The sequence below is a fragment of the Pleurodeles waltl genome, chromosome 6, assembly GCF_031143425.1.
Source record: "Pleurodeles waltl isolate 20211129_DDA chromosome 6, aPleWal1.hap1.20221129, whole genome shotgun sequence".
Classification (NCBI taxonomy): Eukaryota; Metazoa; Chordata; class Amphibia; order Caudata; family Salamandridae; genus Pleurodeles; species Pleurodeles waltl.
Window position 1 is genome coordinate 1,721,803,873 of NC_090445.1, and position 14,260 is coordinate 1,721,818,132.

The window sequence follows — 14,260 nt, forward strand, 5'->3', positions numbered from 1 at the left end:
TATTCGAAGTTACCATTGTGAAGCTACATATAGGTTTTGACCTATATGTAGTGCACGCGTGTAATGGTGTCCCCGCTCTCACAAAGTTCGGAGAAATGGCCCTGAATTATGTGGGGGCACCTTTGCTAGTGCAAGGGCACCCTCACACTTAGTAACTTTGCACCCAACGTTCAGCAAGTGAAAGTTAGACATATATGTGACTTATAACTTATTTAAGTGCAGTGAAAATGGCTGTGAAATAACGTGTGCGTTATTTTACGCAGGCTGCAATGGCAGGCCTGTGCAAGGGTTTGTCTAGGCTCCCTATGGGTGACAAAAGAAATGATCCCGCCCATATGGATCTACTGGAACCCCAATACCCTGGGTACCTAGGTACCATATACTAGCAGTGCTTTAAATGGGCCGGCTCTGTCCGGTACGGAGTAACAGCACTTTTTTTATTTTGAGAGGGAGAGTACCGGCACATCTCAAGAAAAACGTAATACTTTCAATTGGAGAGTACCAGCACTTCTCGGAAACAAGCAGGTACTCTGGCACAGAGTACCTGCACTTTAATTTTTCCATTTCAAGCACTGTATACTAGGGAATTATAAGGGTGTTCCAGTGTGCCAATTGAAATTGGTAAATGTACTCACTAGCCTATAGTGACAAATTTAAAGGCAGAGAGAGCATAAGCACCGAGGTTCTGATTAGCAGAGCCTCAGTGACACCGTTAGTCACTACACAGGTAACACATTCAGGCCACAAACTATGAGCAGTGGGGTCCTGGCTAGCAGGATGCCAGTGAGACAGGCAAAAACATACTGACATACATGTACAATTGGGGGGCAACATGCCAAGAAAGATGGTACTTTCCTACAAGGACCCCCACTGAATCATTACTGGAAACCGGGGATCCCCAAGCAACTTATTTGATTTAAATTTCAAGCATTAAAACTGTAATTTGCAAAAAATACACAAACAAGTACACACCAAGCAAACACTCGAATTACTAACAATAGAATTATTTTATATTGAAAAAATTAAACTTTTAATGGGAAGGTTGGCACTGCATCTCGGCGACTAACTTCTCAATGTTTAATTTTATTTAGGAAAGCTGAATCCTCCGGTCAGATTCAACATTTCCCAAGCAATTCCTGTTCTTATCTTTAGGTATCTAGATATGAGAACGTTTTTTCACAAAAGTATGTGGTGGGGGAAAGGAAGTAAAACCTCATCTATCCACAGCCACGCTATCACATGTAATTCATTTGTTTTAGAGCATCTCTCATACCAGTGTACGGTGTCAGATCACTTTAAAGAGGAAAACAAGGTGTAGGATTCCCGTCATCCGCACTGGTAGGCATTTTCTAAGAGTGCTTGGTCTGGGGAAGCACAAACCCACGATTCAGAGCACAGCACAGTGGTTTAGCAATGACTTTAATAATCCGAATGTATTTCTATGCAAGCAAACCTTTTTTAGCAGCATAAGGAAAATGTAAGTATAGGGAAAAAAATTACTTTCTAGTTTGTGCCTTGCAGTTTGCATGCAGCTCCCTAATGGCAGTTCATAGCACACTATGCTAGATTATGATTGTAAAGTATGTACTGCACAGTAACAAAATAAACAAAAGCAGTCAGTCACTGTGCTATGCACATAAAATACTGTTCTTTGCCTGATACAGGTTCTTGGCAGCAGGCATATTAACCATCTGTGCTGCCTTGGAGTCACAATTGCCACTAGACAAAACTCCCATCTCTATCCAACAAGGGCATTAATCACTAGAGTAATCTTGAAGCTTTTGTTTTTGTTTGAAAGCTGCCTGCTGGACGTACGAGGAAGTTTGCAGTGCTTTTAAAACTGCTCAAGGGAAGCAAAAAATATACCAAAAAATGCAATTGTTTGTCAGAGGAGAATTGCCCTGTGAATGTGTCACAGACCCCTGGGGGCCCCTCGGACCACAGGTTGGGAACCACTGCTCTAGGGCCCTCCTATAGTACCCCATGCCCTAAGTACCAGGGGTACCATTCACTAGGGTGCTAAAGGTTTTGCCGACTGAGGAAAAAAAAAAAAAAGACTATGCAGTTTTAAGGAAAGAGATCTGGCACTGGTGACCTGTGCACTTCAGTCAAAACTGCACCAGAAACTAGGCAAAAAAAAAAAAAGGGTTGGGGGGGCAGGATGAATAGATTAATGTCACATTATATACATGGAATTATAAGTAGTCTCCTCTCAACTGGTGGGCAGAAGCAGCAGCAGTTCTAAATACATTCCTAAACAATGCTAATCCAAACAAAATATGGAAAAAATTAAGGGCCGGCAAATCTATGAGTCAAATGCCAAGTCACAGCCCAGTAGCCCTGCTTGCAAGCCACTGCCAAGTTTCGAAAGTCCATAAATTGGAAAAATACTCTGACCTCACTGGAAGAAGGAACTTTTTCTTCCATTTTCCATTTGAGTTCCATGAACCTTAAGAATGGGACGCAGAACTTGCGTCCCCAGATTGGCTGGCTACAACATCAGAAAAAATGTTGTGGCATTCATACAGGCTGTTGGGACTCGATACCCGCTCCATGAAAAACAAGCATTAACACCATATAAGAGAACTGAGCAAACCTTGACCCCGAGGTCCATGTGTTTGTTTATTTTTAAGCCACTTGGCATGTGGATCCCAGCACTAGAATCATAGTGCCCAACTAGTTCCGAATTCGACTGATCCAGGCTGAGAACGGCAAAGCTGGCACAGGCATGGAACCCCCCTCAGCCAACTTCAAGAGTCCATTTTGACCTGTTGGCATGGTTTGCAGAACAGGATCTGGAGATTTTAACACTGGTCCAAAGACCCATTAATCCTGTTACAGGCCAGGCCCTGCAGCCAGTGTGCTTACCATGTACGACCAAGCACACAGGGGGTGATCCACAGCAGGCGAATGCAGACTCGGCGGCCAGCCCCTGCTGCTCACAGTGTATTCTGCTATGCACAGAGGAGGTTGGCCACCCAGAGAGCCGGGGACAGAGTCTGGCCGGGAGCTAGGACCAGTCGGGAGGAACTTGTGCACACAGAGCATAGCTGGCTAACACCTGCTGCTCCCACACCTTCACTGTCTCTCACTCATTCAAGGTCTCCCCCACACTTTTCACTTTGCCACACTAGCACTCTTTTTCTCCTCTCAATCACTTTCACTCATACAGAATATGTACATATATTTAAAACCACTGAAGTTCGTTCTTTAAAAACATGTGGGGAAAAATGTAGACCAATATTTTTGGATGCATACGGTTTCCAGCTGCCTCCCTCGGTCTATCGAAGGTTCCCCTGCACTGGGTCAAGCTCACCTGCGTCCAATTGAGCTAGAACTGAACAGATGCAGGACACCTTCTGTGACCAATAAACACCCTGACTGCAGACGCAGGACACCTTCTGACCTTCTGTGACCAATAAACACCCCAACTGCAGACACCTTCCGTGACCAATAAACACCCTGACAGCAGACGCAGGACACCTTCCGTGACCAATAAACACCCTGACTGCAGACGCAGGGCACCTTCTGACCTTCTGTGACCAATAAACACCCCAACTGCAGACACCTTCCGTGACCAATAAACACCCTGACAGCAGACACCTTCTGTGACCAATAAACACCCTGACTGCAGACGCAGGACACCTTCTGACCTTCTTTGACCAATAAACACCCCTACTGCAGACACCTTCTGTGACCAATGAACACCGTGACAGCAGACGCAGTACACCTTCTGTGACCAATAAACACCTTGACTGCAGACGCAGGACACCTTCTGACCTTCTGTGACCAATAAACACCCCAACTGCAGACACCTTCTGTGACCAATGAACACCCTGACAGCAGACGCAGGACACCTTCCGTGACCAATAAACACCCTGACAGCAGACGCAGGACACCTTCCGTGACCAATAAACACCCTGACAGCAGACACCTTCTGTGACCAATAAACACCCTGACTGCAGACGCAGGACACCTTCTGACCTTCTGTGACCAATAAACACCCCAAATGCAGACACCTTCTGTGACCAATAAACACCCTGACTGCAGACGCAGGACACCTTCTGACCTTCTTTGACCAATAAACACCCCAACTGCAGACATCTTCTGTGACCAATGAACACCCTGACAGCAGACGCAGGACACCTTCTGACCTTCTGTGACCAATAAACACCCTGACTGCAGACGCAGGATACTTTGTGACCAATAAACACCTGACTGCAGACGCAGGATACCTTCTGTGACCAATGAACACCCAGACTACAGACGCAGGACACCTTCCGTGACCAATGAACACCCCGACTACAGATGCAGGACACCTTCTGTGACCAATGAACACCCTGACTGCAGACGCAGGACACCTTCCGTGACCAATAAACACCCTGACTGCAGATGCAGGATACTTTCTGTGACCAATAAACACCTGACTGCAGATGCAGGATACCTTCTGTGACCAATGAACACCCAGACTACAGACGCAGGACACCTTCCGTGACCAATGAACACCCCGACTACAGACGCACGATACCTTTTGTGACCAATGAACACCCTGACTGCAGACGCAGGACACCTTCTGACCTTCTGTGACCAATAAACACCCCGACTGCAGACACCTTCTGTGACCAATAAACACCCTGACTGCAGACGCAGGACACCTTCTGACCTTCTGTGACCAATAAACACCCCAACTGCAGACACCTTCTGTGACCAATAAACACCCTGACTGCAGACGCAGGACACCTTCTTTGACCAATAAACACCCCAACTGCAGACACCTTCCGTGACCAATGAACACCCTGACAGCAGACGCAGGACACCTTCCGTGACCAATAAACACCCTGACAACAGACGCAGGACACCTTCCGTGACCAATAAACACCCTGACAGCAGACGCAGGACACCTTCCGTGACCAATAAACACCCTGACAGCAGACGCAGTACACCTTCTGACCTTCTGTGACCAATAAACACCTTGACTCCAGACGCAGGACACCTTCTGACCTTCTGTGACCAATAAACACCCCAACTGCAGACACCTTCCGTGACCAATGAACACCCTGACAGCAGACGCAGGACACCTTCCGTGACCAATAAACACCCTGACAGGAGACGCAGGACACCTTCCGTGACCAATAAACACCCTGACAGCAGACGCAGGACACCTTCCGTGACCAATAAACACCCTGACAGCAGACGCAGGACACCTTCCGTGACCAATAAACACCCTGACAGCAGACGCAGTACACCTTCTGTGACCAATAAACACCCTGACTGCAGAGGCAGGATACCTTCTGTGACCAATAAACACCCTGACTGCAGACGCAGGATACCTTCTGTGACCAATAAACACCCTGACTGCAGACGCAGGATAACTTCTGTGACCAATAAACACCCTGACTACAGACGCAGGATACCTTCTTTGACTAATAAACACCCAGACTACAGACGCAGGACACCTTCCGTGACCAATGAACACCCTGACTGCAGACACTGGACACCTTCCGTGGCCAATGAACACCCGACTACAGACGCAGGACACCTTCTGTGACCAATAAAACATCCTGACTGCAGACGCAGGACACCTTCCGTGGCCAATGAACACCCAGACTACAGACGCAGGACACCTTCTGTGACCAATGAACACCCTGACTGCAGACGCAGGATACCTTCTGTGACCAATGAACACCCTGACTGCAGACGCAGGACACCTTCTGACCTTCTGTGACCAATAAACACCCCGACTGCAGACACCTTCTGTGACCAATAAACACCCTGACTGCAGACGCAGGATACCTTCTGTGACCAATGAACACCCTGACTGCAGAAGCAGGACACCTTCTGACACCAATGAACACCCAGACTACAGACGCAGGACACCTTCTGTGACCAAGAAACACCCTGACTGCAGACGCAGGATACCTTCTGTGACCAATAAACACCCTGACTGCAGATGCAGGATACCTTCTGTGACCAATGAACACCCAGACTACAGACGCAGGACACCTTCTGTGACCAATAAACACCCTGACTACAGACGCAGGACACATTCCGTGACCAATGAACACCCTGACTACAGACGCAGGACACATTCCGTGACCAATGAACACCCTGACTGCAGACGCAGGATACCTTCTTTGACTAATAAACACCCAGACTACAGACGCAGGACACCTTCCGTGACCAATGAACACCCTGACTGCAGACACTGGACACCTTCCGTGGCCAATGAACACCCGACTACAGACGCAGGACACCTTCTGTGACCAATAAAACATCCTGACTGCAGACGCAGGACACCTTCCGTGGCCAATGAACACCCCGACTACAGACGCAGGACACCTTCTGTAACCAATAAACACCCTGACTGCAGACACCTTCTGTGACCAATGAACACCCTGACTGCAGACGCAGGATACCTTCTGTGACCAATGAACACCCTGACTGCAGAAGCAGGACACCTTCTGACCTTCTGTGACCAATGAACACCCAGACTACAGACGCAGGACACCTTCTGTGACCAAGAAACACCCTGACTGCAGACGCAGGATACCTTCTGTGACCAATAAACACCCTGACTGCAGATGCAGGATACCTTCTGTGACCAATGAACACCCAGACTACAGACGCAGGACACCTTCTGTGACCAATAAACACCCTGACTACAGACGCAGGACACATTCCGTGACCAATGAACACCCTGACTACAGACGCAGGACACATTCCGTGGCCAATGAACACCCTGACTGCAGACGCAGGACTTCTTCCGTGACCAATAAACACCCGGACAGCAGACGCAGGACACCTTCTGACCTTCTATGACCAATAAACACCCCGACTGCAGGCACCTTCTGTGACCAATAAACACCCTGACTGCAGACGCAGGACACCTTCTGACCTTCTGTGACCAATAAACACCCTGACTACAGACGCAGGACAGCTTCTGTGACCAATGAACACCCTGACTGCAGACGCAGGACACCTTCTGTGACCAATGAACACCCTGACTGCAGACGCAGGACACCTTCTGTGACCAATAAACACCCCGACTACAGACACAGGACACATTCCGTGACCAATGAACACCCTGACTGCAGACGCAGGACACCTTCCGTGACCAATAAACACCCTGACTGCAGACGCAGGATCCTTTCTGTGACCAATAAACACCTGACTGCAGATGCAGGATACCTTCTGTGACCAATGAACACCCAGACGCAGGACACCTTCCGTGACCAATGAACACCCCGACTACAGACGCACGATACCTTTTGTGACCAATGAACACCCTGACTGCAGACGCAGGACACCTTCTGACCTTCTGTGACCAATAAACACCCTGACTACAGACACAGGACACCTTCCGTGACCAATGAACACCCTGAAAGCAGACGCAGGACACCTTCTGTGACCAATAAACACCCTGACTGCAGACTCAGGACACCTTCCGTGACCAATGAACACCCTGAAAGCAGACCCAGGACACCTTCCGTGACCAATAAACACCCTGACTGTAGACTCAGGACACCTTCCGTGACCAATGAACACCCTGACTGCAGACTCAGGACACCTTACGTGACCAATAAACACCCTGACTGCAGACGCAGGACACCTTCTGTGACCAATAAACACCCTGACTGCTCATAATTCGTCTGAGTGCTCTTGACTCCATAAAATCTGGTGAGTGAGTGACATGCTGCTTCTCCAAAATGTTAAGAGCAAACCAATGTTTAAATGTTGTAGACGCTCTGGTTGATTCTTTTGCCCTAGCACCACCACCACAAGTTAAGTTCTAGACTCCTCTGCAAACACTTGCTTTATCTTTGTCCTCTAGACACTGAGGAGTTGTTCACAGCAGGACAGGGAAGGAAGACAAATGAACCAGAGGTTAAAGCAGTGCCGGTTTGCAACCCTCACTGCAGGCTGTTAAGTCATGAAGTCTGACACACTGTTGCTGTAGGCTCGGAATTGCAACAGAACTTACCTACCTGCAAGAAGATGGACTTTTGCCTTTCAGGAGAGTCACAATTCCTGGGAAGACCTGCACAAGGCCCAGCTGAATGGAAGACTTTCTTGAGGACAACTCAACTGACTGAGCCTTTCCAGGCAGCCATAATGTCACCACATCTCATCCCAGGAAGAAGCACAAAGGACCAAAAGCAACGTGTGCATATCTAGCTACTCCTTCACCTTCAGACACTGAGAAGTCTGCAGTATTCTCAACACTTCCTGCCTACAGGGTGCCTGTTTCAGAATCCCTCGTCTTCAGTCCCATACCAACCAGGAGGTATCTGATCATCACAATCTCAGTGTATGGCCCAGTTCCACTACTTCCTGGGCCTTACCAAAAAAAAAAAAATACATTGCTGGTTCAAGTCACAATCACCATTTAACCCTAAAGCCCAGATCAGTCACCAAGCCACTACAATAGCAATTGGGCTATATTTCTTATATTCACTCACAAGCTTTTGTTCTTGTTGTCATTTTCTTTTGACTTCTTATTGAGTGTTGCTTACCCTGTCACACTGAATCAGACCTGCTGTCCCCTCCCTCTCCTGAAGTATGTCCTAACAGGTAGACCTCATTACCCTGAAACTGTTGTGCATGCTCAGGGAGGAAGTAACTTGGTCATTCAGTTGAAATGCACCAGTACTGCGATTCTTGGACAACAGTAATAAATGGCAGTGCCCTCAACAAGTCTACCCCTAACCAATCTCTTCTCGAGGACACCAAGAATAAGCCTTACAACATGTTGACAGACTTTTCACTAAGAAGCAATTTTCACTTTGTCTCATACCACAATACAGAATTTCAATGCTCCCTTTGCAGGACAGCATTTGTGTCAAGACACAGTTACTCACAATAATCCAGGATTTGTAAAGAGCTGCAAATCACCTGTGAGGGTCCCAAGGTGCTGAATTGTATTCATGGGGAGATTAAGTGATTTGCCCAGAATGACAGGATATTGAGCTGACACACAGACTTGAACCTGGTCCCCCCAGTTCTGAGGTCGGCATTTCGGGCTGTTACGTTACACCCTAATAAATATATGAACCCGGGAGAGGGAGGCACAGAGTAGATGACATTGATTCGGGGGCAGGAGGCACTGCTAACTGTGGGGCCGGCAATACTGAAGGTGGACAGATAGGTGTGCTATAGATGGTGGAAAACCAACCATGACAGTGCGTGAACATGGTGGACGTTGTGCATCACCGTCAACGTCAAACTCATTACGGACTTATGTAGTGAAAAATGGAGAAAAACAATTGGAAATTCTGAGCTAGCCACTGTATGAACAGCATACAATTCTAAATTTGAGTCATGCCATAACAATAAACTTTACTTACTTCTGAATATTGTACCCACTACTTTAATTGTTTGCCTAGGACACAAATGCAACTCAAGACTGAGGAAATCAGGGCTCGCCACAGCTGCCAGACGACATGCACTAGCGCATGTCCAAGACCAACTGCCACAGCAATAGCTGTTTGAAGAGCTTAAAGTGCTATGACAATTGCCAGAGATCTAGGTTTCAAGCATGCACACAACTGCAGTCAGGTGGCGGAGCACACAGTAAAATGGCAGCCAAAAAGCAGGCGCAGTGATACGCACCGGGTTTTCATGTTCAGCAGACCGTTGTCAAACTCCATGTCCTGCGAGTACATGCTGTAATCGTGCCTCTTCAGGAAAAAGTTGGGGAGCTGGAGAAGGAAAGCAGGCAATGTTAGGTCACCTGAAATAAGTACAATGACCTACGCTAACGCGTTGAAAGAACACACAACCCTTCAACAGATCTCCAATGGACCGAGATCACTCAACTTGAAGGTGTAAAACTGTTCAGTAGTTTTGGCGTTATTAAAGGGTACTTGGTCTGGGTGGAGAGAGATATAAACAGAACTAATAGAAGGGGTCAGGGAAGAGCTACCCATACCCCGATGGAACTGATGTAGGGGACTGATCATGGACAAGAAATAGCCCAAAAACGTTTTGATGTGCACGAGGTCCCGCAGATCCACAGTGGTGGATACACTGACTGACACAGAGACACACACACTCACAGACTGCCGTAGAGTTCACATGTACTCAAAGGATGCCACACACACTAGGCAAGTACCCACAAGTTAATTTTAAGAAATGACTGATTGTGTTTGGAAAGACTGCCATGCCTAGTGTCCAATTCATGTTTTTCCTGTTTTACACTTTGAAACCATCACACTGACTTGTTACCAACTGATGAGGCAGAACCATTCCAGAATATACTAGTTGACATTTGTTACATGAACATCATTCGTTGGGTAGGTTATTTGTTTCTCCCAGCACATTATTTATTATAGATAAGTTACTGTAAGCCAATTGACGTGGTTTTTCCTCCAAAGGTGCTTATCAATCTTCATCCTGATGACGGCCCTGCATAAGTAAAGCTAAATGGTCAAAAAACAGAGTGTATATAAGACACCTTTGCGTACTTAATCAGTCACAATTCCTGTACATATATTATTTAGCACTAGTGTACTTTATACTCTTCACGTTCAATTTTTAATGCTTTAAAGTCAATATGTGTTTTCTTTATTGATTTTTATGTTGGACAATTGAATAAAACTATGCTGTTTCTAGGAAGATCAATCATTTAATTGTTTATAAAAAAAATTTTTTTTCCTTAGGGCACCATTGTTCCCTTTGCTAACACTAAGTTGGCAAGAGTGAGCGAGAATTGGGGGGCATGGTCTGGCTGGCCCGCAAGATGGCAGCTACTCTGTGAGGCTCCGAGAGGCAGGGGAATGAATCCTACAGTTATCCAGGCACAGGGGCCGCCCGCCGAAGAATCCTGATGGAAACGAGACCATCCGCCCGCTAGCAGCCCAACTGAGGCACAATTGTTGGCGGGCAGAAGCTAGAATGGAGGCGCGCTGCTGAGGTGGAGATCGGGCCTGGCCGCATGGTGTCGGGCCTCTCCAGGTCACTTCCTGAGCTGCTGTCGGAGTCCTGGAGTGGCAGAGGTGAACCCAGGGGCTGCAAACAGTTTGGAGCACACCTGCCTAACATCCCAGCAAATGACCAGCCCCATTGCATCATGGTAAATGTAGTTTCCTCAAAAAACGAACTCTGTTAATTTTAAGTATTTCACCTCTAAATAGGTGCAGCCTTTCCTGTGCATCTCTGGACACATATGTGTTTCTGGGTTAATCCCTTCTTCAGCAGAGAACAAATAAAGCACATCTGCGGGGTGCTGGAAATGCTGCCATTAATCATCCGGTTTCAATACCTCTTCACTGGCTTGCTGGTGCCTGCTCCAGAGCTCGTCAGCCCAGTGGCTCAAGGGAGCCTTTTTAAAGTCACAAACAGTTTGGAGCACACCTGCCTAACATCCCAGCAAATGATCAGCCCCATTGCATCATGGTAAATGTAGTTTCCTCAAAAAACGAACTCGGTTAATTTTAAGTATTTGCATGATGCAATGGGGCTGATCATTTGCTGGGATGTTAGGCAGGTGTGCTCCAAACTGTTTGTGACGTGAACCCAGGGGCTGCCCTGCTGCAGGAAGAAAGGAAGGGACAAGCGGGCAGAGGCCCCGGTCACACTGGGGCCCAGAGTGCAGCAACATGGTGGTCCACTAGCGGGACTGAGGAGCTTGGGCCTGCGGGCGGTTGCACTAAGTGACTGGCGCCGCTCGGGAGATGGGACGCGGGCTGCCGCGTGGCTGAGGGGGAGGGGCCTCCGGGCCTGGCCAAGCCTGTCTGGACGGTGGGGGAGGCCCTACAACCTTCTTCCGGAGAGGCGGTGCAGCCCCAGCCGGACAGTATGTTGGCTGCAGGAGGAGACAATCGGTCCGGGCCGCTTAATAAGAAAGGGTGGTGTTGAGGTCAATTGGAAGCACAGGTGAGAGTGGTGCCTAGAAGCGGAGGAAGCAGGACCAAAGAGGCCAGCTCGGGTGCCAGCAGCTCCCGGGGGGGCCTGTCCCATAGGACGCAGAGTGCGGTGGGCCCCCTCAGGCAACTGCGCGGCCTGGCACACAGGCTAACTGAAGTCTTTAAAATAAACACAGTGGCTGGAGAACATTATATCAGCGCACCTTGAACGTCCATTGCATTTGACTTGCTCACTGTGTGGAGGTGAGCGCCTTTGTGACCCCGGGTGGTGGCAGGCTGCAGACACTCCAGCGTCATGGGGAAGTCGGATCATAAACAGGCCAAACTCTCCTTTGAGAACAAGAAGAAGGCTGGACACGTGAGCAGGCCAGCAGAGGAAATGGACCTGGTGCGGTCTCAAGATAGTGTGGCCCAGTCGTCCACAATAAAAGCCATATTTATGTATCTCAAGCAAAGCCTGGCATGCATAGATGCCAAACTAGACCACCTCACGGATCGCATGGACCGCTTGAAGGACAGGGTAATTAATCATGACACCCGTTTCGAACAGGTGAGTCCCGAACCTCAGACTTGGAGGATGGACTACGCGGCGAGGATGAACGCCTTCTCTAGATGGCGCGGGTGCTGGAGCTGATTCGCAATAACAACAAAGACCTGGAAGCCCGCTCACACAGAAACGATGTCTGTATACTGGGAGTCCCAGAGTCAACAGATATGGGTCGCATGGAGGACTACATTTAGACTATGCTGACTGCGCTCTTCCTGGGCGAGCTCTCCCAGGTTTTAGTGGTGGAGCGGGATCATAGATTGCTGAGCCCGAGGCAGTCACCAGGCACCCCGGCCCACACTATCATAACATGAACTATAGACACAGAAACCCTGTATTACATCTTTCATATGATCACAAACCCATTATTTACAACAATACACTCAGCATCTTCCTGTATTACAGTACAGGCGGCACGCACAGTGTTTGTCAGTTAAGGGCACCCTGAACCAAACAGATACAAAATACGCTCTAATATATCCAGCCAAGCTCAGGATCCAGCATAATGGTAACCTATTCTTTTTCACAGACCCAAAGCAGGCTGCTAAGTTAGTAAAAACACTGCCTAAGAAATTGGCCCAGGCCTGAGAACCTGACAACAGAGAAGAGGGGAGGGGGGCAACTCTATGATCATGACTAATTTACAACTTGTCTGTAGACTTAGTATCATAATGCAGCGGGTCACTAAGCCAGATATCTCTTGAAGACGGGAGACCCTGTATCTCCTGCCCACCCACCCTCTACTGGGTGGGTCCTACAGCCACACCAATGCGGTGAATGGTTGTACATTGGGATTAGGGTTTGTTCATGGGACTGTTTAGGGTGGGGAAGGGCTGTCTGGCCCGTTTGGCGGGCCAACGTGGGTGGCAGGAGGGACGGGAGATGTTGGTCAGAAAAGTTTACACTTGTTTCACTGAAAGTCCCCCTCCCCCCCCCCCCCCCCCCCCCCCCCCTTCCCCGTGCTCGCACTTGATGTCACTAATCGATGTACCTGCTGGTGTTGCTGCATGGTTGAGATGGGGGTGGCTACATGATGGAACATGGTGTAGAAAAGTACCATCTTGCCTGGCATGTTACCCCCATTTTCACTGTATGTATGTATGTTTTAGCCCATGTGTCACTGGGATCCTGCTTGGCAGGACCCCAGTGCTCATTGTATGTGCCCTGTATGTGTTCCCTGTGTGGTGCTTAACTGTATCACTGAGGCTCTGCTAACCAGAACCTCAGTGTTTATGCTCTCTCTGCTTTCTAAATTTGTCACTAACAGGCTAGTGATTACATTTACCAATTCTCATTAGCACACTGGTACACCCATATAGTCCCCTTGTACATAGTACTTAGGCACCCAGGGTATTGGGGTTCCAGGAGATCCCTATGGGTTACAGAATTTCTTTTGCCACCCATAGGGAGCTCTGACAATTCTTACACAGGCCTGCCACTGCAGCCGGAGTGAAATAACGTCCATGTTATTTCACAGCCATTTTTCACTGCACATAACAAACTTATAAGTCACCTAGATGTCTAACCTTCACCTGGTTAAGGTTGGGTGCCAAGTTACTTAGTGTGTGGGCACCCTGGCACTAGCCAAGGTGCCCCCACATCGTTCAGGGCAAATTCCCCGGACTTTGTGAGTGCGGGGACACCATTTCACGCGTGTACTATACATAGGTCACTACCTATGTATAGCGTCACAATGGTAACTCCAAACATGGCCATGTAACATGTCTAAGGTCATGGAATTGCCACCCCCAATACCATTCTGGCAAGATAGAAGCAGCGCAACGCGAAGTGAGTTTTTGGGGGAAGGAGGCCCAGGTGAGGAGATACGGGGAGAGAGAGAGAGAGCTTC

At 48.3% G+C, this 14,260-nt stretch overlaps 1 protein-coding gene across 1 annotated transcript in view; it reads right to left on the reverse strand.

Annotated features, from left to right (window-relative positions):
• C6H6orf136 (chromosome 6 C6orf136 homolog) overlaps positions 1 to 14,260 on the reverse strand; it is a 56,886-nt gene that overhangs the window by 22,971 nt on the left and 19,655 nt on the right. Inside the window, exon 3 of the mRNA XM_069241955.1 lies at positions 9,610 to 9,698. Within this exon, the coding sequence (XP_069098056.1) occupies positions 9,610 to 9,698 (89 nt within the window). The remainder of the gene's footprint in view (positions 1 to 9,609; positions 9,699 to 14,260) is intronic.